The sequence below is a fragment of the Equus przewalskii genome, chromosome 11 (genome assembly GCF_037783145.1).
Source record: "Equus przewalskii isolate Varuska chromosome 11, EquPr2, whole genome shotgun sequence".
Classification (NCBI taxonomy): domain Eukaryota; kingdom Metazoa; phylum Chordata; class Mammalia; order Perissodactyla; family Equidae; genus Equus; species Equus przewalskii.
Window position 1 is genome coordinate 26,960,571 of NC_091841.1, and position 21,711 is coordinate 26,982,281.

Consider the following 21,711-nt stretch of genomic DNA (forward strand, 5'->3'; position numbering starts at 1 on the left):
GCGCCTGCCTGCCGGCTCGGCCCCTCGGAGCAGTTCTGGGCCGGGGGTGGGGGCCCAGACCCCGCCCCTGATGCGGCTCCACCCCCGCGCCCGAGCTTCGCGCCGTTGACCGCCTCGGCCGGCCCCGCCCCCTGCCCGCACCTTCGCCCGGCCGACCCCTCTCCCCCGCTGGGGGAGGCCATGGCGTGAGCGCGAGGCCGGGCCCCGGGGCCCTCGGGCGCCAGGCGGGGCATGGGCCGGGGGCCGCCCCCATGAGGGTCCCGGGAGGGGGGCGCGCGCAGCAGCGGCGGGGCCATGGGGTCGCAGGTATTGCAGATCCTGCGCCAGGGGGTGTGGGCCTCTCTCACCGGCGGTTGGTTCTTCGACCCGCACCAGAGCACCTTCTCCAACTGCTTCCATCTCTATGTGTGGATCTTCCTGCTCACCTTTCCCTTCTTGCTGTACATGGTGAGATACTGCCGCCACCTGTAACTCCCTCCTGGAAAAGGGAGGGCAGATGTCACGGAGGGGTGGCAGCCTGGTAGGGATTCAGGGCTGTGTCTCGGGGACTGGCGTGTGGAAAGAGGAATCTAGAGTTTGGGGTGTGTAGAGGAGAGACCAGATTCTTCCCTTCCTGGGCTGGGTGACCTTGAGCCCCTCGCTTAGTCTCTCTTTCCAGTTAAAAGGCAGAGCTCCCTGACAGGGTCTTTGTTCTAGTTGCAAAGAAGGGTGAGGAAACCTTCTTGTGAACTTGTGAATCCTAGCCACGATTGGTGGTAGGTCCATCCCAGGGGGCCAGGCTGTGTGAGGAAGGACCTGACTGGCTGTCACCCCCAGGTCCTGCCCCCCAGCTTGATGGTGGCTGGTGTGTACTGCCTTGTGGTGGCTGTCATCTTCGCTACCATCAAGACTGTGAACTATCGGCTGCATGCCATGTTCGACCAGGGCGAGATTGTGGAGAAGCGCAACTCTACCATAGGAGAGCCAGAGGAAGCGCCCGCCCAGGGGGACAGCAGTCTGCCCAGGTGGGTGGCGCAGCGGCTGTGTTGGGACTTGAGGGTTCTTAGTGTCTGGGCCTGAGCATTGGAGGATGGAGAAGGGGGTTAGGGAAGCTTGGCTGTATGAGCTGGTGCACACTTGTTCTGTGGTCGGCCCTGGACTTGTAAGGGCACTGTTGAGAATGGAGGAGTGATGGGGATGGCAGAAGAAGTACTGTATAAAGAGGAAAAGTTAGTTCAAAGTTGGTGCTCTTTTTCACTGCTAGGGACCCTGGAGTGGAGATGACAGTGTTTCGGAAAGTGAGTTCCACACCCCCAGTGCGCTGTAGCTCCCAGCATTCCGTGTTTGGCTTCAACCAGGTCTCGGTGAGTGGTGTCAGCCCTCAGCCTCTCCCGTACCTCTTCTGGGAGCTCGTCCCCACTGTGGGTATGTCCTGAGCCTACTTTTTGCCTTGTTTGCACCTTCTTGCTTCTCTTTGTCTGCTCAGGAGTTGCTGCCCCGGATGGAGGACTCCGGGCCCCTCAGAGGTAGGTGGCTCCTGCTCAGGGGTGAAGGTGGTGGTGGAAGAGGGGATGGCATGCAGATGCCTCGAGGTCCTGCTGACACCTCTGGGGCCATGGTTGCAGACATCAAGGAGCTAGTGCGAGAGCAGGGCAGCAACAACGTGATCGTGACCTCAGCTGATCGAGAGATGCTGAAGCTAAACTCGCAGGAGAAACTGAGTAAGTGGGTATGGTGTAGCAGGGGCTTGGGGGAAGACTAGCCATCTTGTCTTTGTCACCCCAACTTTTGCTCCCCTGGGGCTCTCTTTGTCCTTCTGGATGGGGCCTCCTCAGTGTCCTGTCCCAGCTGGGCTCTTGGAGAGAGGAGGTCATAGGACCACCAGTTCTTGGAGCATGCCGTTATCTCATTTTCTGTCTTCGTTTCTTCTGATAGTTGGAGACCTTCCCCAGACGCCCCCGGGAGCTGCCCCAGATCCCTCTCTCCCGAGCACGGATTCTTCAGAACGTTCTCCCCTGGCTGGAGATGGAGCTCCCTGGAGTGGGAGCAGTGTGGCTGACACTCCCATGAGCCCCCTGCTGAAGGGGAGCCTCAGCCAGGAGCTGAGCAAGAGCTTCCTGACCCTGACGCGGCCTGACCGGGCCCTGGTGAGGACCAGCAGTCGACGGGAACAACGCCGGGGAGCGGGCGGCTACCAGCCCCTGGACCGGCGGGGCTCAGGTGAGCCCCTGCCCCAGAAAGCTGGCTCCTCCGATTCCTGCTTCAGTGGCACTGACCGGGAGACGCTGAGCAGCTTCAAGAGTGAGAAGACCAACTCCACCCACCTGGACAGCCCCCCTGGTGGGCAGGCCCCTGAGGGCAGCGACACGGACCCACCTTCTGAGGCTGAGCTGCCTGCCTCACCAGATGCTGGAGTCCCCTCTGACGACACGCTGCGTTCCTTTGACACAGTCATAGGAGCAGGGACGCCGCCGGGCCCAGCTGAGCCACTCTTGGTTGTCCGGCCCAAGGACTTGGCCCTGCTGCGGCCTGGCAAACGGCGGCCACCTATGCGAAGACACTCCCCACCCGGCCGTGCCCCTCGGCGGCCCCTGCTTGAAGGCGGGGGCTTCTTTGAGGACGAAGACACCAGCGAGGGCAGCGAACTGAGCCCAGCCTCCAGTCTCCGATCTCAGCGCCGCTACAGTACTGAAAGCTCCTCTTCTACTTCCTGCTACTCCCCCGAGAGCTCCCGGGGTGCAGCAGGGGGACCCCGGAAGCGACGGGCCCCCCATGGGGCTGAGGAGGGGACTGCTGTGCCCCCCAAGCGGCCCTATGGGACCCAGCGGACGCCTAGTACCGCCAGCGCCAAAACACATGCCCGTGTGCTGAGCATGGATGGGGCAGGGGGTGATGTCCTGAGGGCCCCGCTGGCTGGTTCCAAGGCTGAGCTGGAGGCCCAGGCAGGGGTGGAGCTGGCTGCTGGTGAGCCTGCTGTGCTGCCCACTGAGGCCCGGAGGGGACCTGCTGCCAACCAGCCCGGCTGGCGGGGGGAGCTGCAGGAGGAAGGTGCTGTGGGAGGAGGTGAGTGCCGGCTCCAGGGCTGGGGTGGGGAAAGCAAGCCAGGTAGGGGCTTGGCTTTAGGCAAGGGACAGGCTGGAGGGGACCTGGTCAGAGTCGTCTCAGCTTGTGTCTCAAGCAGTAGATGGATGTGGACTCAGCGATTGAGTGATGCCTGCCAAACCCCTCGGATAAGCAGGGCTCCAACAATGGGGAGACTGAGGCACAGAGCCCTCAGACACCTGGCTCCAGGTCTTGCAGTTAGTGCAAAGCTGCTGCTGTTTGAGGACTTTCAGCTTCCACGTTTATTCTGGGCCACCAGTGGGGCAAGGCGGGTCACATTGTCCTTATTTCCAAGTGTGGAAACTGAGGCACAAGTGGTTAGGTGACCTGGCTGGTCTCCAGAGGCAGGGCACGGTGGTTCTATGGGCAGATCTGACCTTTGGCTCCATGAAGGAGCATTTGCTGCCTGCTCCCAGGCTCTGTTTAAACCTCTGTCACTTACGGTCGGGGGTCTCTCTCTGGGCAGCGGCCGAGGAGACTGGCAAACAGGACCGCTCGAGCAATGTGAGGCGGACCCAGGCGATCCGGAGGCGCCACAATGCAGGCAGCAACCCCACCCCTCCAGCCTCCGTCATGGGCTCGCCCCCCAGGTGAGCACCTGCTGGCTGGTCAGAGGCACGGTGGGGGCCAGCTGGCTCTCAGTGGTGCTGACCTGTGGGCTGACCCCTCCCCAGCAGCCTGCAGGAGGCTCAGCGCGGCCGGGCCGCCTCCCACTCCCGGGCGCTGACGCTGCCTTCTGCCTTGCACTTCGCCTCGTCGCTGTTGCTTACCCGGGCCGGAGCCAACGTGCACGAGGCCTGCACCTTTGACGACACCTCTGAGGGTGCCGTGCACTACTTCTACGATGAGAGTGGTGAGCCCCTCCGGAGTCCGGGGGCCAAGCCTCTGACCTTGGCTGGCCCAACACACCGTTTCTCTTCTGCTGGGGGTCTTTGTCATCCTAGCAGCAGTGTTCACTCTTTTGGATACATACCTCAGCCCAGTGGTGACTGCTTTACCTGCACTGCCTGACGCCAAACTTGCAGCCTTTCTGAGGCATGGGTAGCCTCATCATTCCTGTTCTGCTCATGAGGAAACTGAGGCACAGCCTGAAGTCACGGGCTGAGTGAGTGGTAGAACAGGGATCCAAACCCAGGGCAGGCTGAGTTCAGGGCCTGGCCCTTGACCTGCAGTCCCGCTCCTCTCCAGCTCTTGGTCCCCAGGGACTGGGCTGCCATTTAGGGGGACACAGCACAGGCTTCTTGCCCACTTGATGGCCCTGGTGCCCATGTGGGTTGGGCCTTGATGTTCCTGTTCCTGACGTGCTACCTCGTGTCCCACACCCCTGCCCCAGGTGTGCGGCGTTCCTACACCTTTGGCCTGGCTGGAGGCGGCTACGAGAACCCGGTAGGGCAGCAGGGGGAGCAGGCAGCCAACGGAGCCTGGTGAGTCTCCCAGGTGGGCTCTCCCGGACCGGTGGCCTGGGAGGCTGCCATTTCTGGGGATTGTCTCTCCCTTCACTGGGCTGGGGCAGGGGCAGCTCAGAACCTCTAGGAGTAGGGAAGGGTGAAGAGCAGTGAGGGGCAGGCCTACAGGGATCCCTTGATACTGTAGGGACATGGCACTTCAAGCAGAAGGCTTTCAGGGCCTTCTCAGAAGCCCAGGACCTGGGATGGAGGTGCCTCTGCCACCTGCCTTTCCTGGACCCCCTGTGCTGCTTTTGGTGTATCCAAGTCTCCTTGGGCCCCCAGTCATGGCTATGCCTCAGGCTCAACCCCACCCCATTCCAGGGTATGTCAATGGCCCTCACCCTCACGGCTGTCGTTCCTATAGGGACCGCCACTCGCATTCCTCCAGCTTCCACTCAGCTGATGTCCCAGAGGCAACAGGTGGCCTGAACCTGCTACAGCCAAGGCCTGTGGTTCTGCAGGGCATGCAGGTGCGCCGAGTGCCCCTGGAGATCCCAGAGGTGAGGAGCCAGCTGTTGGGGAAGGACCTGCAGGAGGCGGGCAGTGATGGGGGGGCAGATCATTGAACACCCGCCCAGGTACCAAGGGGCAGGCCGCTCTGAGTGTGGGCTCTCAGGGCCCGAAGGTGCCTGTCCTGACCTTTGATGCCTGGCACAGGGTGTGCAGGCTCTGGATCTGAGTGACCCAAGGGATCATTTATTTGCTTACTTAACAAACCTATTTGGAGTATTTTCTTTATTCTGGAGGGCCCACAGTTAGTGAGGACGATGGGTGTTAACAATGATACCTGCAGAAGGGGCAGTAAAACTTACCCAACGTGACTATGCTTTTCCCTGTGCTGGGCACCTGACACAGGTTAGCCTGGGGCCCTCTGTTCACGATCGTCGTCTCAGCAGAGTTATTCATAGTGCCCCTTTGCGCTTCTGAAAGTATCCTGATTTGGACATAATTTATGCTGTCAGCTTAGTAATAGCAAAAGTACTGAGAATGCGCAAAACACAGACTCGAGAGTGTAAAGAACAGTCATATAAGGAGCACTGCTGCATTTATCACCCAGCGCTGCAGACAGCCCCAGGAGCGACGCCTAGAAGCCCCACGCGCCCCTGCCCGATGCATTGATTCTGCTTTACCATCCTATGGGGTGGGCATTGTTCTAATACAGCTGACGGCCACCTCCAGAGGCGGGGCCGTGTGTCTGCCTCTCCACTGTCTCCCTACGGCCCAGCGCAGGGCCAGGCCCATCGTTGTACCCTATAAGTGCTTGTTGAGTGAAGGACACAAGAAACCCAGAGAGATCAAGTAGTTCACCCAGGGCCTCGCAGCACTGGCATTGGCACCTGGGCCTGTCCTCAGGGCTGGTGCTCTGTGTGCTCCAGGGTAGTGTGGTCAGAGTGACCCTGATGGCTCTGTCCAGGAGAAAAGTAGTGATTGCGCCAAGTCCCAAAGGACATGGTGGATTTCATTGAGCCCAGGAAGAGGCAGGAGATGCTGCCTGAGTGGGGAAAACAGACATCGGATCTTGTAACTCTGGCTCCCAGCATCCCCAGCAGTCCCCAGCAGCCATTGAGTCGTGTCCTGGGAACCTGGAGAAAGGAGCAGGCCCTTGTGATGGAAGGTCAGGGCAGGCCACAGGGCCGCTAGATGGTGCGGACTTTGTGTTAGAGGAAATGGCCAACCAGCGAGTGTGTGCTGGGTGGGGGGCTGTGGTGATCGACCATGTGGGGGGCGAGGGGCTGATGGCTGCGGCTGTGGGGACCGCAGTTTGACCTGCTGGACCAGGACTCCCTGCACGAATCCCAGGAGCAGACGCTGATGGAGGAGGCGCCGCCGCGTGCCCAGCACAGCTACAAGTACTGGCTCCTTCCTGGCCGCTGGACCTCCGTGCGCTACGAGCGGCTCGCCCTGCTGGCCCTGCTAGACCGGTGAGAGCCCGCCGCCTTGGCCCCTAATCCCTGGATCGCCCCTGGCCCTTGGCCTTTCAGATCCTGGGAACGTGTGGAGGCCTCATGGCATCAGAGAACCTGACGCTGGGGGTCGCTGAGGGTGCCTCGGGGTCTGGGGTTTGCAGTGGGCTTTCTTCAGGTTCTTCTTGGGAGCAAAGGGGTGGCCCCATGGGTGGTGCTATAGTCACTCCCTATGTCCCAAAGTTCTCCTCGCAACAAAGTATTCCTGTTCGGTCTGTTGTTTTTGTTGTGCTTCTGTGTTAGATTTAAATTGACGTCCTGTAGCCTAAAAAAGCTCACAAACCGTTTGTCTCAGCTTTCCCATTTCTCAGGGGAAACTGTGGCCCAGAAAGTCAGATAGAGAAGTCACATGACTTTTGTTGTCTGTGGACCCCTTGGGCCTAGACCCTTGTCCTGGCTTCCCAGGCTCCGGCTTTCTCCTGGTGGGGGTGGGTTAGGCACTGCCCCTGGCGTAGTGTGGGGTGACTGATGCAGCATGCGGGAGCCGCAGGTGGGCAAGTCCTGGACTGGTGGTGCCTAGAGCCCTTGGGGTCTAGGAGGGCAAAGACTGGGATGCAGGAGGAGCAACGTGGGGCAGGTGCAACCTGGCCTCGTCCCCGAGAGGTCAGAAGTTCGGATGTTCAGACGGTGAGGACTGGCAGGGCCATACGCCCAGACATGAGCCTTTGAGACCAGGTCCTGTCTCCCCAGTGCCCACCTTTCACCCTACTTGTGGGCGAGGAGGTGGGTGTGCCCTGACCCTGCTGTCTCTCCAGGACGCGAGGGCTGGTGGAGAACATTCTCGGCGTCGGCCTGAGCAGCCTTGTTGCCTTCCTGGGCTACCTGTTGCTGCTCAAGGGCTTCTTCACCGACATCTGGGTCTTCCAGTTCTGCCTGGTCATTGCCTCCTGCCAGTATTCCCTGCTGAAGGTTAGGCCCGGCTCCCTGGGTCTCCTTGCCCCACCCACCTCTTCCTAGACCACGCCTTCCCATGACTCATTTTGAGGAGTATGAGCTGGAAAGCAGATAAGATGCCTAAGATCCCCCGTAACCAGAGCCTGCCCTGGTCGCTCATAATGGCCCAGTGGTGGAACTGAGCAGGTCCTGGGGCCTCTGACCCTCCCGTGGGCTCTGGCTCTTGTTGCCAGTGTAGCTCCTGTCTCTTCCAGAGCGTCCAGCCTGATGCGGCATCTCCCATGCACGTGAGTTTCAGCGTCCCTCCCCAGAGGCTCGGGCCTGGACCCTGGGGGGGCCTGAGGCCAGGTGGGGAGGGAGTCGAGTGGGAGAGGGGCAGGGCTCCACAGCACCCCTATTACCCCAGAACCTCGGTCCAGCTGCCCCAACCCCACCAGGCTTTCGGCCTTTGATCCAGGGCTGGACTGGGGCATGTGAGCGTGCATGAGCGTGTTCATGAGTGTGTGCACATGCATGTGAAGTGGTCAGTGGGGGAGGCCCAGCTCCTCACGGCCCCATTCCCCAGGGCCACAACTGGGTGATCGCGTACAGCCGGCCTGTCTACTTCTGCATCTGCTGTCTGCTCATCTGGCTGCTGGACGCTCTGGGCTCAGCTCAGCCCTTCCCGCCCGTCTCCCTCTACGGCCTCACACTTTTCTCCGCCTCCTTCTTCTTCTGTGCCCGTGACGTGGCCACTGGTGAGACTGGACAGGGCTGAGGTGGCTGGAGGAAGTGAGGCCCCAAGGGTGGGCCAAGGGGTGGCCGGCGGGCTGACCGGGCCTTCACTTCCCCTCTCTGCCAGTGTTCACCCTGTGCTTCCCGTTCGTCTTCCTCCTGGGCCTCCTGCCCCAGGTCAACACCTGCCTCATGTACCTGCTGGAGCAGATAGATATGCACGGCTTTGGGGGCACAGGTATGGGGCCCACAGAGGGCTTGGGAGTCGGGGCAGTGTGGGGCCAGGAGGGGCCGTGGATTAGGTCTGTGGTTCCAGCCCTTAGCTGAGGCTTTTCCACCATCTCTACTGTGGACTCCTCACCCATCCTTTCCCCTTTCTCCCCAGGCGAGTCCTTTAAACCAGAGAGCGCCAGAAACTCTGAGGGCCTCTCAGGGCTGGGGGAGGCAGAGAACAATGGCCTGGGGCCGGGGTCCCGGGGAGACTAGCCTCTGGGAGTTGAGGGGCAGTTGGTGGGGAGTCGGGTGCCAGAAGGGGGGAGCTGGGCTTCACCTGCTGTTCCTCCCCTCACAGCCGCCACCAGCCCGCTCACAGCTGTCTTCAGCCTCTCCCGCAGCCTGCTGGCTGCTGCTCTGCTCTATGGCTTCTGCCTTGGGGCCATCAAGGTAGGGGTGACCTGTGGGTGGGGGGCATGCTGAGGCCCGGGGGGCGGGGGGGTCGTTGGGATAGGGCTGTGAATCGGCCTCAGCAGTGGCTTTTCCCATGGGGGGCACCCCCCCCTGCTTACCCTCACCTCCCCTGACCAGCATGGGTTCTCTCCCCAGACTCCTTGGCCGGAGCAGCACGTCCCTGTCCTCTTCTCCGTCTTCTGTGGCCTCCTGGTGGCGCTGTCCTACCACCTGAGCCGGCAGAGCAGTGACCCCACCGTGCTCTGGTGGGTGCCTGCATGTGCCTGTCCGTATGCACACACGTGTGTGTTTGTGTGTGTGTCTGTGCATGGCAGGGGCTTGGGGGGGGGGGTCTGTGGGTCTGTGCTTGTGCCTGCCACCCACTGACCCTGAAGCCTGTGGGAGAAGGGGGCGGCCTCCCCAGACCTGGGCCCCTGACTCTCCTCACCCACGCTAGGTCTCTGATCCGGAGCAAGCTGTTCCCTGAGCTGGAGGAGCGGAGCTTGGAGACAGCTCGGGCTGAGCCCCCAGACCCACTGCCGGACAAGATGCGCCAGTCGGTGGTGAGGGGCCCGGGGGTGGGGTTCTAGCCTTGGGGTCCGGGGCTGAGAGAGGGGGTATGGTCAGCCACTGGCGGCGGGCGCCTCAGCTGGTGTTTCCTGGCCCTGCAGCGTGAGGTCCTGCACTCCGACCTAGTGATGTGTGTTGTCATCGCTGTGCTCACCTTTGCCATCAGCGCCAGCACCGTCTTCATTGCCCTGAAGGTTTGTGTGGTACAGGCCCCCCCACGCCCCCTTAGTCTTTGCAGGAGCCAGTCTGATCTGAGGGCCCTGGGCAGCTCCGGCCTCGTGTCCTTCGCCCCTCCTGCCCGTTGGCCCCCTCCACTTGGCTGAGCTCTGGCCTCTCCCTCTTGCAGTCAGTGCTGGGTTTCGTGTTGTATACGCTGGCTGGGGCCGTGGGCTTCTTCACACATTACCTGCTGCCACAGCTCCGCAAACAGCTGCCCTGGTTCTGCCTGTCGCAGCCCGTGCTGAAGCCGCTGGAGTACAGCCAGTACGAAGTGCGCGGTGAGTGTGCGCCCTGGGCTGGGACCCCTCTTCCCCTGCCACCCTCATTTCCTGGCTCACCTCCAGCCTGATGGGAGCGGGTCCTCCGCTCAGAGGGCCAGCAGGGGGCAGCCTCTGCCCACGCTGCCCTGTCTGTGCCGGCCCTGGCCCTCGCTGTCCCTGTGGCCCTTCACTGCCCTGTGTGCCCTCTCCTGCCGGCTGTGCCCCAGCTCGGCCCTGCTTTGTTCTCACCCAGTCTGCTCTGCCCGCCTTGCTTTCTCTGAGGAGTTGGAGAAAGTAGAATTCCAGGGCCCTAATGGGATCTCTTGTCCAGAGTTACAGCCTGGTTGCCAAGGGACTGAATCTGCCTGGCTCACATTTTCACCTGGGTTGTGCCACAGAGTCACCCTTGAGGTGATGTTTAAACCTCTGCATTTGGGGCCGGCCCAGTGGCACAGCAGTTAAGTTCACACATTCCTGTTCGGCAGCCTGGGGTTCACCGGTTTGGATCCTGGGTGCGGACATGGCACCACTTGGCAAGCCATGCTGTGGCAGGCGTCCCACATATAAAGTAGAGGAAGATGGGCACGGATGTTAGCTCAGGGCCAGTCTTCCTCAGCAAAAAGAGAAGGATTGGCAGCAGATGTTAGCTCAGGGCTAATCTTCCTCAAAAAAAAAAAAAAACCAACCTGGATTTGTTACATGAAAACCCACATGTCTTCTTGTTCTTAAACAATGAAAGATTCTGCCCACTGGGCCAGCATCTGTGCCATATTATAGCATGTGGCCCCAGTCAGCTTGAGCCCAGAAGGGGCCTACATTTTCAGGTCACCATGTACTTGGACTTCACCCAGCCTGCCCTGGCTCTGGTGGGCATCTGCGATGTCCTTGTCAGCCTCATTTTCGCAGACAGCAGAACGGGCAGAACACCTGCCCCAAGCCCCTGACATGCCTTGTCGGGGCCTCGTCGCCTGTGTTTGGGCTGCCGAAGATCAGCCTCCCCCACGAAGTCTCTAGGGACCCAGAACACCACATCCTGTGGTTTGCCCTCTCTCAGGGTTCCCTCTGAGAGCGCACCTGTCCCGGCTGTGCACTGGAAGGGGACTGTGGAGGGCCAGGTGCAGCCAACAGGCCCACCTTCTGTTGTAGGCGCTGCCCAGGTGATGTGGTTTGAGAAGCTGTACGCCGGCCTGCAGTGCGTTGAGAAGTATCTCATCTACCCTGCCGTGGTGCTCAACGCCCTCACGGTGGATGCCCATGCTGTTGTCAGCCACCCGGACAAGTTCTGCCTCTAGTGAGGGCCACCCACTCCCTACCATCCCACCGTCTATATTCCCAAGTGACAGTGGGGACACTGAGGCCCAGAGAGGGAATGAGACTTGCCTCAGTTGCCCAGTGAGCTAAAGGAGGACTCCAGTTCCTGACACACTTTCCATTGAAGCAGTTGCTTCTGAAAGCAGATGTATCGCCCAAACGTGTAAAGGGGGTAACCCTAAAGAGGAGGACGCTAAGAGTCATTGGCCCAAAAGAGCAGGGTACAGCCCAGCAGAGCCCAGGCCAGGGCGGGCAAGTGATGGGCACCCACACACACTGCCCCCGGAGCCCCTGCCCGGCCCCTAACACCGCCCTCCTTGCCCGTAGCTGCCGGGCGCTGCTGATGACCGTGGCTGGGCTGAAGCTGCTGCGCTCGGCCTTTTGCTGCCCGCCCCAGCAGTACCTGACCTTGGCCTTCACCGTCCTGCTCTTCCACTTCGACTACCCGCGCCTCTCCCAGGGCTTTCTGCTTGACTACTTCCTCATGTCCCTGCTCTGCAGCAAGGTGAGCTGGCGGCCGTGGGATAGCCTCCAGGCCATGCGGCAGGAGCAGACCTCCTCTGCCTTGGTCAGGGGGGACTTGCTCAGGGCCCTCAGTCTCTGTAGCTGCTGCTGCATATTAGCCCCACCGTGGGCCTTCACAGGAAGTTGTGGTTTAAGTGACTCGCCTCAGGTCCCCCAGAGAATTGCTGGCGAGTCAGGATTTGACTCTAGGCCTGTCTGACTTCACAGCTCTTTCTCTGAGTCACTGTACTTGACCACCTTTCTCATAAGCAGTTCATGTAGTTAGGACTTGGCCTTTGTCCTCTGGGCTCTGCCGCTGTGTCAGCCACAGCCCTCGAGAGCAGTTCAGAGCCAAGCTTCAGAAGGCCCTGGGGCCTGGGTGTCTGTGAACTGCTCCGCCACACTGCAGGATTCCCTGAGCCGGGGCTGGGAGGTCACTGTGAACAAAGGACTGTCCCCTGGCACTGTACTGGGGGCCTTCAGTGGGGTCCCAGCACAGGCTGGAGCCTTTTCCTTACTGGGGCATTCTAGTCTGGTTTTCTGGTCTGGCTCAGGATAGGGAAGATCCAAACTGTCCCTCTCTGAGGGCAGGACCGGGACTGTCTCTTGACTTTCAGTCCCCTAGTCAAGGCCCAACCTCATCACTGACTGAGTGGGGTGGCCTGAGCAAGTCGTTTATCTGCTCTGCTTTCTCCAAACCTCAACTTTCCCATCTGTGAAGTGGGACAGCAGTGGGAAGCTCCCAGGATGATCGTGGGAATTAAATGGCTCATGCCCCTTCGGGTGGTAGCTTTGCTGGGAGTTGCTAATGGTGGTCACAGGGGCTTTGAGCCAGGTCCAGAGAGAAAGAGCTGGGAGTGATCTGGAGCTAGCCTCCCATGTGGGCAACCGGTGGGGTGGCCCCCAAGCCTTGAATGCGTACTTGGTAGGCCCCACCTCTGTGAGTGACCTGCGTGTCTTTCACCTCCTCCCCTCTCCGGCCTGCCAGCTGTGGGACCTGCTGTACAAGCTGCGTTTTGTGCTGACCTACATCGCGCCCTGGCAGATCACCTGGGGCTCGGCTTTCCACGCTTTTGCCCAGCCCTTCGCCGTGCCACGTACCCGGCCTGCCACCCGCTGCCTGGGTCGGGGGTGCAGGGAGGGCCATGGCCAGGGATGAGGGGCGCGGGGTGGGCTAGCGGGGAGCTGAGGGGTGGCGAGGGAGGCTGGGGAGGGTCCTGTGTGCCTCCCATCTCCTTGACTCGGGCCCAGACTCGGCCATGCTGTTCGTTCAGGCTCTCCTCTCCGCACTCTTCTCCACGCCACTCAACCCCCTGCTGGGCAGTGCTGTCTTCATCATGTCCTATGCACGGCCCCTCAAGTTCTGGGAGCGCGACTACAAGTGAGTCTCGTGGCAGACAGGCGCGTCACTCGGGGGGACCCCGGGAGGAGTGGGCCTTGCGGGTGGGAAAGGTTGCTGGGAGGGAGGGTGAGTTTGGACCTAAGGCTGGATGGGGCACAGAGAGGGTCCCACAGCGCAGACCTGAGAGCTCGGCACGGTGGGCTTCAGGTGGCTGATCTGATGAGGGTGAAACCCGAGCCACACCAAGGCCTCAGGCTGCCACCCTGGGCTCCCTGGCTGTGTGCTCCTGTCCCTGAGCCTCAGTCTCCTCCTGTGTGATGGCGCTGTCATGGCGTCCTCCCAGAGCGCAGGGGTGTGGGCTTGGAGAGGACTCGATGGTGGGCCAGTGGGGAATCGTCATCGGAACCCCCGGCAGCCTCACCCTCCCAGCCAACTGTGTTGTTGCTCTGTCTCTGAACAGCACTAAACGTGTGGATCATTCTAACACCCGCCTAGTCACGCAGCTGGACCGGAACCCCGGTGTGTATGCAGCCATCCAGGGGCTTTAGGGTGGAGCTTCCTGGGGGAGGGAGCCTTGCTTACTTGTCACCTTGTCCATGTGTCTGTCTGTCCTGGGTCCCAGGCGCTGACGACAACAACCTCAACTCCATCTTCTACGAGCACTTGACGCGCTCGCTGCAGCACACGCTGTGTGGGGACCTGGTGCTGGGCCGCTGGGGCAACTACGGCCCTGGCGACTGCTTTGTCCTGGCCTCCGACTACCTCAACGCTCTGGTGCACCTCATCGAGGTTGGCAATGGCCTCGTCACCTTCCAGCTGCGTGGCCTTGAGTTCCGGGGTGAGCCGCAGGGCCTGGGCCTGACTTGGGGCACTGTGTTTCCTAGTGTGTGAGGGCTGGATCCGAGTCCAGCTCTGCCTTGGTTTGCTGGGTGACCCTGAGCAAGGCCTCTTCCTCCCTGGGCCTGGGTTTCCCAGTCTGAGCAGTGACGTGGCAGGGCCTCCTTTGGCCAACCCTGTCCCTGCCCTAACTTTGGGTCCTTGGTGACTGAACTGTTTGTGTGGTGAATGCCTGGGCCTGGAGCTCTGGGTTCTCCTGCCAGCTCCCACTGGCCTGCTCTGTGGTCTCGGGGATGGCCCTGGTTGGGTGCCACACATAACCCCTGGTAAGTGAGCCAGCTCCTTGCCCTCAGAAGGATGTACATGTTGACGCCAGCATCAGAAGAGGCCCCTGAGCATGCACGGGGGCTCCAAGCACAGCTGATGAGCACATGAACCTGAACAAGTCACCTGTCTTTGAGCTTCAGTTTTTGCCTCTATAAATGAGGGACCAGACCCCTGTTCCCCACCCACTGTGGCTGCGGGGGGTCAGGAAGAGAAAGGGACTTATTTCTTGTTTCATTCAGTAACACTTGCTCACACGGCACCCCAGGCGGGAGGATGAATGGCGCAGGCCTCTGGCACCACGCCTGGGTCCTCGCCTGCGAGGAGGCCCCCTCACTGGTCGCCCCTCCCCCGCAGGTACGTACTGCCAGCAGCGCGAGGTGGAGGCCATCACGGAGGGCGTGGAGGAGGACGAGGGCTGCTGCTGCTGTGAGCCTGGCCACCTGCCGCGGGTCCTGTCCTTCAATGCCGCCTTCGGGCAGCGCTGGCTGGCCTGGGAGGTGACAGCCAGCAAGTACGTGCTGGAGGGCTACAGCATCAGCGACAACAACGCTGCCTCCATGCTTCAGGTCTTCGACCTCCGCAAGATCCTCATCACCTACTACGTCAAGGTACGGTGGCAGGCGGGCGGCTGGGCAGCGGGGTCCCTGCCGGCGACCACGCGCTAACCAGGAGTGTCCTGAGCGCCAGCTTCTGGATCACTGAGAACTTCTTTTGCTCAGGGGAAGCTGAGGCTTTTTGAGAGTTTAAGCATCCCCCAGGGTGCCACCACTGCACAACTGGCCTCGGGGGCCTCGCGGCCTGTGTGGCGCTTAACAGTGGGGTGCCTGGGACGGGGCTCCTTATCACCCTCTTCCAGAAGGCTCACCTTGGGCAGGAAGTGTTGGGGGCAGGTGGGCAGCACGTGCATGGATCCCCTCTCAGGGCTGCTGGTCTCAGGAGGGGCAGTTGTGAAGCCAACCTTCTAGACCACCAGGCCCCCTGCCGCACGTCCCACCAGTGCAGAATGGCGATCATGCTAATACTGGTGATGTTAGTGACAGTTTAGGAGCAGCTGCCAAGCAGTGGTGCTTCCCCTGGGGCAGGCTGTGTGGCAGGCACCTCTCCTGAGCTGGGTGAGCCCACCACACCCTCCAGGAGAGGTCCCACTGTCTCAGATGTGGAAGTGGCTTGCAGAGGGAAAGCGATTTGCCTGAGGCTCCAGAATCAAGAGAAGGTGGCAGAGCCAGGCATAGACCCAGACCCAGGCCTGGGCCTCCCTCCCTCAGCCTGGGTGCTCCAAGCTGTGCCTGGGGGTCTCAAGACCTCTTGAGGGAGGTGGGGATCGTGAGGCACAGTGTGGGGTCCAGAAGGAGCCCTGGACTGAGTTCTGAGAAACCTGGGATGTCACCTCCATTGCTTTGCCTCAGTTTACCCCCTTGAGAAGTGGGGATTATTGTAGTTCTGTGAGATGGCAGGAATGATGAGGCTTTGTGGCCCCCACTGTGGGAATCGGGTGTGTTGGTGGTCACAGTCCGGGTCCCCTTGTGCCCTCTTAGCATCTGTTCTGGGGCTCCCTGTCAGGGGCCTGGAGGGGCCTCCTCTGGGGCCCAGGTGAGCCTGCACCTGCTCCTTGAAGTTCTCTCGAGGGCGGTCCTATGTATCCCTCAGCTGTCCTTTTGCCTCCAGCGGATAGCCCATCTGTGCCATACGTCCGGGAAGCTATAATCTCTCTGTCGTTTTTTCCGTCTACCCATCCACTCTTAGGGAAGGCTTTGTCAGCCCCCCACCCCTCGCTTTCACCAAAAAAGAGGCTGTGGTCCAGACAGGGACATTCCCAGTCCAGGGGCACCCAGGGGTCATGGGCCTGCCCACCTTCCTCTCCCATTTCGAGAGAGGTGCTCTTCCCAGGTCACCCGGCTGCCTCCCAAAAGCCCCGCTCCAGGCCCATGCAGCCTTCTCACAGCTGGGCCCCAGGCGCCTGGCCAGGCCCGGGCTGGCAGGCTGAGATGAGCTCCACCCCTGCCAAGTGTATAGTCCCACAGGGAAGCCAACTTGCCACGGCTACAGCTGCTGCCAGGGCTGGGCAGAATCAGCCGGGGAGAAGTGCCTGGAGGACCAGAAACGGAGTGTGGGGTGAAGTTTGGAAGGAAGAGTAGGGGCTGCTGTGGGCAGGGCCTGGGGGGGAAGGTGTGCAGGACAGCTCCTCCAGCCTGGGGGAGTGCAAGGATGTGTCTGGTCCAGCCCTCGGGGCTGGCAGAGCAGCCAGAGCCCCTCCTGTGTGGCTTCAGCCCCCTCACTGTCCCCTCTCCACCTCGCCCCTCCCCTGGAGTCATGAAGTGCAGTTGAGTGAGAAACTCGGTGCAGCCCCCGCAGCTGTGGAGATACCGGCCCCCACATCCGCCCGCAGCCACGCCTCGGGGTCCTCGCAACATTTCCAAGCCCAGGCCTGTTAGTTATCCTGTTTGATGTTTTTAGCAACCCTTAGAAGAGGCAGGGCCCATACACTTGGCCCCTTTTACAGCTGAGGAAACTGAGGCCACAGACCTGCTTCTGCACTTAGGTGGGGCTGAGAGCAGGAAAGGCACCCCAGTCGTGAGGCCTGCGCGGTTTCACTGAGCAGACGCCAGCGAACGCTCACAGGTGTGAGCTGTTACAGCTAGAGCCACGCCAGGGCTGGGTCCCAGGACAGCTGGGGTGTCACAGAAGAGTGGCAGCGGCAGAAGTTAAGGGAGCACTTACTCTTTGCCAGGCAGGCTCCTCCCTCCACCCCTGAGGGTTTTCCTTTCTGGTTCTTCTTGGGGCCTCTGGTGGGAGTATTGAGACACCCTCTGGGCAACAAGGTCAGTCCAGAGCTGGTCTTCCTGGAGCTGGAAGCTTCCCCACAGCCATTCTGCCCCTACTCGCCCCACTCAGCTCCTGGTCCTCCTTCCTCTGGTTAAAGGGACAGCCCAGCCCTCCCCAGACTGCCCACCCACCTGCCCACAGCCAAGCTGATGCTGGGGCCAGGCTCCCAGCTGCCAGGCAAGCCCCCCCGTAGCCGTGGCCTCCAGGTGCCCCCCCAGGGAGCTCTTTGAGGCCCTGGGTTCTTCCCAGCTTGTACTGTGGTCCTTTTGCGCAGGCTCTTGGCCTCTCCCGGCCCCCCAGAGCCACACTGCTGGATGCTTCTACTCCTGCATGCCCTCTGTTTGTGGCCAGCTGCACTACCCTCCCCAGCCCTGGACTCCCTACCCCTTACCCAGGCAGAGGGCCAGCCCCATCGGCTCCATCCCAGGGCGGTACGTGGCATTTCAGTAACCACTGGCTGCCAGCTGCCAGCCTTGTACTGCCCATCTGTCCTGGCTCTGCCAACTGCCTGCCCTCCTCAAGCTCCTCTCCCTTTGCCCAAACCCCTGGTTAGAAACCTGCAGTCTCTTAACGGGTCCAGGAGCCCCAATTGGACACAGGACGCTGTGCCTCTATCTTTTTTCTGAGGGGAACCCTTGTGGCTGTCACACTTCAGCTGCCTAGAGGGACCTGTGACCCAGGGGCACTTAGACTCCCTGGCCTGCAGGCAGCCCCACCATCTCAGCCTGACCTTCCAAGGCCTCTGAGATCTGGATCCCACAGCCTCGTGGTGTCCAGGGTCCCAGGGTTCCGATCCCAGCTCAGTCTGCCCTGCTCTGTATCCTCAGGCAAGCCTGCCCTGTCTTTGAGCCTCAGTTTCCCTCACAAATGGGGCATCTTCTGAGGCAAGCATGCAAGCCCTTGGCGCAGTGAAGGACCCTCCAGGGCCCACTCTGTGAGGAGGACTGCTTCTGTTGGCTTCCTCGCTCCTCCTCCCTGGCCTGGTGGAGCAGCACAGCCTTGCCCCTGTGGCTTCAGGGAGCTGAGATGGACACAGGATAGGCATCCTAGGAAGCAGACTTCAGCTCAGTCAAAGGGGAATCCTCTTCACCCTGACGCTCTCTGCTCCATTTGCGGGGCTAGGGTACTGCCCCTGTCTCTGGTCCCAACCCTGACGCCTCCCCTCTCCTTCCAGAGCATCATCTACTATGTGAGCCGCTCACCAAAGCTGGAGGCGTGGCTAAGCCACGAAGGCATTGCAGCAGCCCTGCGGCCTGTGCGGGCGCCTGGCTATGCGGACTCGGACCCCACCTTCTCACTGAGCGTGGATGAGGACTATGACCTTCGCCTTTCCGGCCTCTCGCTGCCCTCCTTCTGCGCGGTGCACCTCGAGTGGATCCAGTACTGCGCCTCTCGGCGCAGCCAGGTCAGGTCACCCTACCCTGGGGCTGCCTTCTCCCCACTCTGCTTCTCCCCTCCCTATGTGGGGTCCTCTCACCCTCGGCCTCCCTTGGCCCCCACCCCAAGTTACCTGACCCAGGTCTGAGCTGGGCTCTTGGGGATGGGGTCTTTGTGCCACAGCCCGTGGACCAGGATTGGAACTCCCCGCTGGTTACACTGTGTTTTGGTCTGTGTGTGCTGGGCCGCCGGGCCCTGGGGACAGCCTCACACAGCATGTCTGCCAGGTGAGTGCGCACAGGTCCAGCTGGGCCTACTGCTCTCCCCTCCACCCACTCTGTGAAGAGCTCCGGGCCAGAGGCCCCCAGGAACCACATCAGTCCTTCCTTCCATGTGATTCTTTTCTGTGGGCAAGGGAATCTCCCACTTGTGACCTTGCCTGCTCCTTGCCACCTTGTGAGGGAGCTGGGCAGAGACTGACCTCCTTGTCAAGATGGGGAAACTGAGGCCCAGCATGAAGACAGGGCTTGGCTCAGACCACTGCACGTAGAGCCAGAGCTCTAAACCTTCGTGCTCACTCCCTGCCTTTCTTCCCCAGCCTGGAGCCCTTCCTCTATGGCCTGCACGCCCTGTTCAAGGGGGACTTCCGCATCACCTCCCCACGAGACGAGTGGGTCTTTGCCGACATGGACCTGCTTCATCGAGTGGTGGCGCCTGGGGTTCGCATGGCCCTCAAGCTTCACCAGGTGGGGAGAGGTGTGCCTGGACAGGGTGGGCGAGTAGAGGATGAAGCCCCTCCTGATGGCAGGGACCACTGACCCTGGCCCCCACGTCCTGCCCGTAGGACCACTTCACATCCCCAGATGAGTATGAGGAGCCGGCTGCCCTGTATGATGCCATCGCAGCCAACGAGGAGCGGCTGGTCATCTCGCACGAGGGCGACCCGGCCTGGCGCAGCGCCATCCTCAGCAACACGCCCTCGCTGCTGGCACTGCGCCACGTCCTGGATGACGCCTCTGATGAGTACAAGATCATCATGCTCAACCGGCGCCACCTTAGCTTCCGAGTCATCAAGGTGGGGATGGCCCACCCACCTGACCCGGCCCCCTCCCTGGTGCCAGCCTCCTGACCCTTGCGTGTGGCTGCCCGCAGGTGAACCGCGAGTGTGTGCGAGGCCTGTGGGCCGGGCAGCAGCAGGAGCTGGTGTTCCTGCGCAACCGGAACCCCGAGCGGGGCAGCATCCAGAACGCTAAACAGGCGCTGCGCAACATGATCAACTCCTCCTGCGACCAGCCACTGGGCTACCCCATCTACGTGTCGCCCCTCACCACCTCGCTGGCTGGCAGCCACCCCCAGCTGCGGGCGCTGTGGGGGGGCCCCGTCAGCCTGGGTGCCATCGCCCGCTGGCTTCTGCACAGCTGGGAGAGGTGAGCCCTGAATGCGGCCCCTAGCCCGTGAAGCCAGGTTCATGGAGCAGGAAACTGAGGCTGAGAGAGACGAAGCCACTCCCTCCTTGCTCTCAGCGTGAGGAAGTGCTGGAGCCAGGACTGAGCCTGAGAGCTGACCCCCTCCCAGAGCTGACCTGACTCCACCGCCCCCTCTCCCCCCACAGAGCTGAAGGTGGTCTTTGTCCTTAACAGCCGTTGATAATGTCTTCCTTAAAAGAGCCCACAAAGTTGATGGGAAAATCTCTTAGAGACAGGACCCTAGAGCTCAGAGATGTTAGGTGACTTGTCCTAGGGCTGGGGGCTTATGTTCGTGAGCTCTCTGGCCCTACCCCCGCCAACTCTTCTCCACTGCTGCCCCACCTCCCCAGGCTTCATAAGGGCTGTGGTGCTGGCTGCAATAGCGGTGGCAACGTGGATGACTCGGACTGTGGCGGAGGTGGTGGCTTGACCTCCCTCAGCAATAACCCCCCCTTGGCACACCCCACACCTGAGAACACAGCAGGTGAGCTGGCAAGACCAGGCTGAAACAGTGGGTGAGGAGGACAGCCTGGCTGAGGTCTCTGCCCTCTTATCTGTCTCCCACAGGCAGTGGCGACCAATCCCTCCCACCAGGCCCTGGCTGGGGCCCGCGGCCCTCCCTGAGTGGCTCTGGTGATGGACGCCCCCCTCCTCTGCTGCAGTGGCCTCCCCCTCGGCTGCCTGGGCCGCCCCCTGCTTCGCCCACCCCCACCGAGGGTCCCCGGCCCTCAAGGCCCCCTGGCCCTGGTCCCCTCAGTTCTGAGGGTCCCAGTGGGAAGTGGAGCCTTGGGGGTCGGAAGGGCCTGGGGGCATCCGAAGGGGAGCCGGCCTCAGGGAGTCCCAAAGGAGGCACCCCCAAATCTCAGGTAAGGGTCTTATGGGAAGGTTGAGTCACAGGCAGCTTAGGTGTGCTCTCCCACCAACCTATTTCCCCTCCCCTAGGCGCCCCTAGACCTCAGCCTCAGCCCGGATATCAGTACCAACACCTCGCCCCCCAGAGCGGCCCAGGACGTTCCTTGCTTGGACAGCAGTGCTCCCGAGAGCGGCACACCCACTGGGGCCCTGGGTGACTGGCCTGTCCCTGCTGAGGAACGCGAGAGCCCGGCCGCCCAGCCCCTGCTGGAGCATCAGTACTGAGTGGCCTCTTACCCTGGATCCCAGCCCAGGATTCAGTAACTTGGACCCTTGGCCTCTGGCCCTCTCTGCTGGACCACAGAACTGAGTGGCTTTGGCCTCCACATCTGAACCCTGACCTCTGGCTGCTTTAGCCAGAGCACCAGAACTGAGTGGCCCAGACCTCTGACCTTGACCCCTGATCTCTCATCCCTAGTCTAGGGCCTAGGCTCCCCAAACTGAGGCAGGCAGCCTCCCAGCCAGGCCCTAAGAGCCAAACCCATGGGCTGGTCCCACTTGAAGCCCGTGGCCAGGACTAACTTGGCCTCTGGGCCTGCACTGCCTGCAGGGGCAGCCCCTTGGCCCGGACTTGGGGCTGAAATGTGGGAAGGGTGGTTTCTTTGTCTTTTTTTTGTCTTTTTTTTTTTTTTTCCGTGCTTCGGAGACACCAGAATTAATAACACTATTTTTGATTTTGGTTGGTGGTTTCTTCTATTTGGGAACGTTTGGGTGGAGGCTAGAGGAGGTGGCCAGGTCAGGGTGGATGAGGATGGAGAAGGGGACAAAGGATATGGGGCTGGATCATGATGGAGATCAAGGTTAGACCACGGTGGGGTTCAGGTAGGTATGGGTCCCCTTCCTCACAAGCCTCATCCCTTTTCAAGCCTTGATCTGAAGTTCATTTTGTTCAATTTCTCACCCCATATATTCCAAGACTTCCAGCTTCAATGGCTGGTTCCTACAATTAGCAGCTTTGACCTTGGCCAAAGCCTTTCCCTGAGCCTCAGTTTCTCT

At 61.2% G+C, this 21,711-nt stretch overlaps 1 protein-coding gene across 4 annotated transcripts; it reads left to right on the forward strand.

The window, feature by feature from the left end:
• Positions 1–151: 151 nt before the first annotated feature.
• On the forward strand, positions 152–21,394 carry PCNX3 (pecanex 3). Of its 4 annotated transcripts, none has more exons than XM_070565455.1 (35): positions 152–447; positions 817–1,004; positions 1,244–1,343; positions 1,466–1,505; positions 1,605–1,700; positions 1,915–3,042; positions 3,548–3,671; positions 3,756–3,934; positions 4,415–4,505; positions 4,894–5,029; positions 6,291–6,451; positions 7,249–7,402; positions 7,642–7,674; positions 7,953–8,124; positions 8,229–8,339; positions 8,673–8,764; positions 8,924–9,033; positions 9,225–9,330; positions 9,439–9,531; positions 9,684–9,834; positions 10,963–11,107; positions 11,455–11,632; positions 12,620–12,728; positions 12,883–13,012; positions 13,434–13,492; positions 13,596–13,811; positions 14,492–14,745; positions 18,135–18,365; positions 18,521–18,624; positions 18,936–19,083; positions 19,182–19,412; positions 19,490–19,764; positions 20,154–20,287; positions 20,371–20,669; positions 20,746–21,394. In XM_070565455.1, the coding sequence occupies exons 1-35, from the start codon at positions 295–297 to the stop codon at positions 20,938–20,940; spliced, it is 6,126 nt and encodes a 2,041-aa protein (XP_070421556.1). In that variant the 5' UTR covers positions 152–294; the 3' UTR covers positions 20,941–21,394. The 4 variants fall into 4 exon arrangements, with proteins under 4 accessions (XP_070421556.1, XP_070421560.1, XP_070421557.1 ...); XM_070565459.1 differs by having other exon boundaries at positions 6,330–6,451; XM_070565456.1 differs by having other exon boundaries at positions 3,759–3,934.
• Positions 21,395–21,711: the final 317 nt, after the last annotated feature.

Bases quoted from the DNA above. Each gene is read 5' to 3' on its own strand.
- PCNX3 (XM_070565455.1), top strand. From the start codon at position 295: ATGGGGTCGCAGGTATTGCAGATCCTGCGCCAGGGGGTGTGGGCCTCT. The intron at 1,701-1,914 runs GTAAGTGGGTAT...TTCTTCTGATAG, and splicing joins AAACTCGCAGGAGAAACTGA to TTGGAGACCTTCCCCAGACG. The intron at 8,340-8,672 runs GTATGGGGCCCA...CTCCCCTCACAG, and splicing joins GCACGGCTTTGGGGGCACAG to CCGCCACCAGCCCGCTCACA.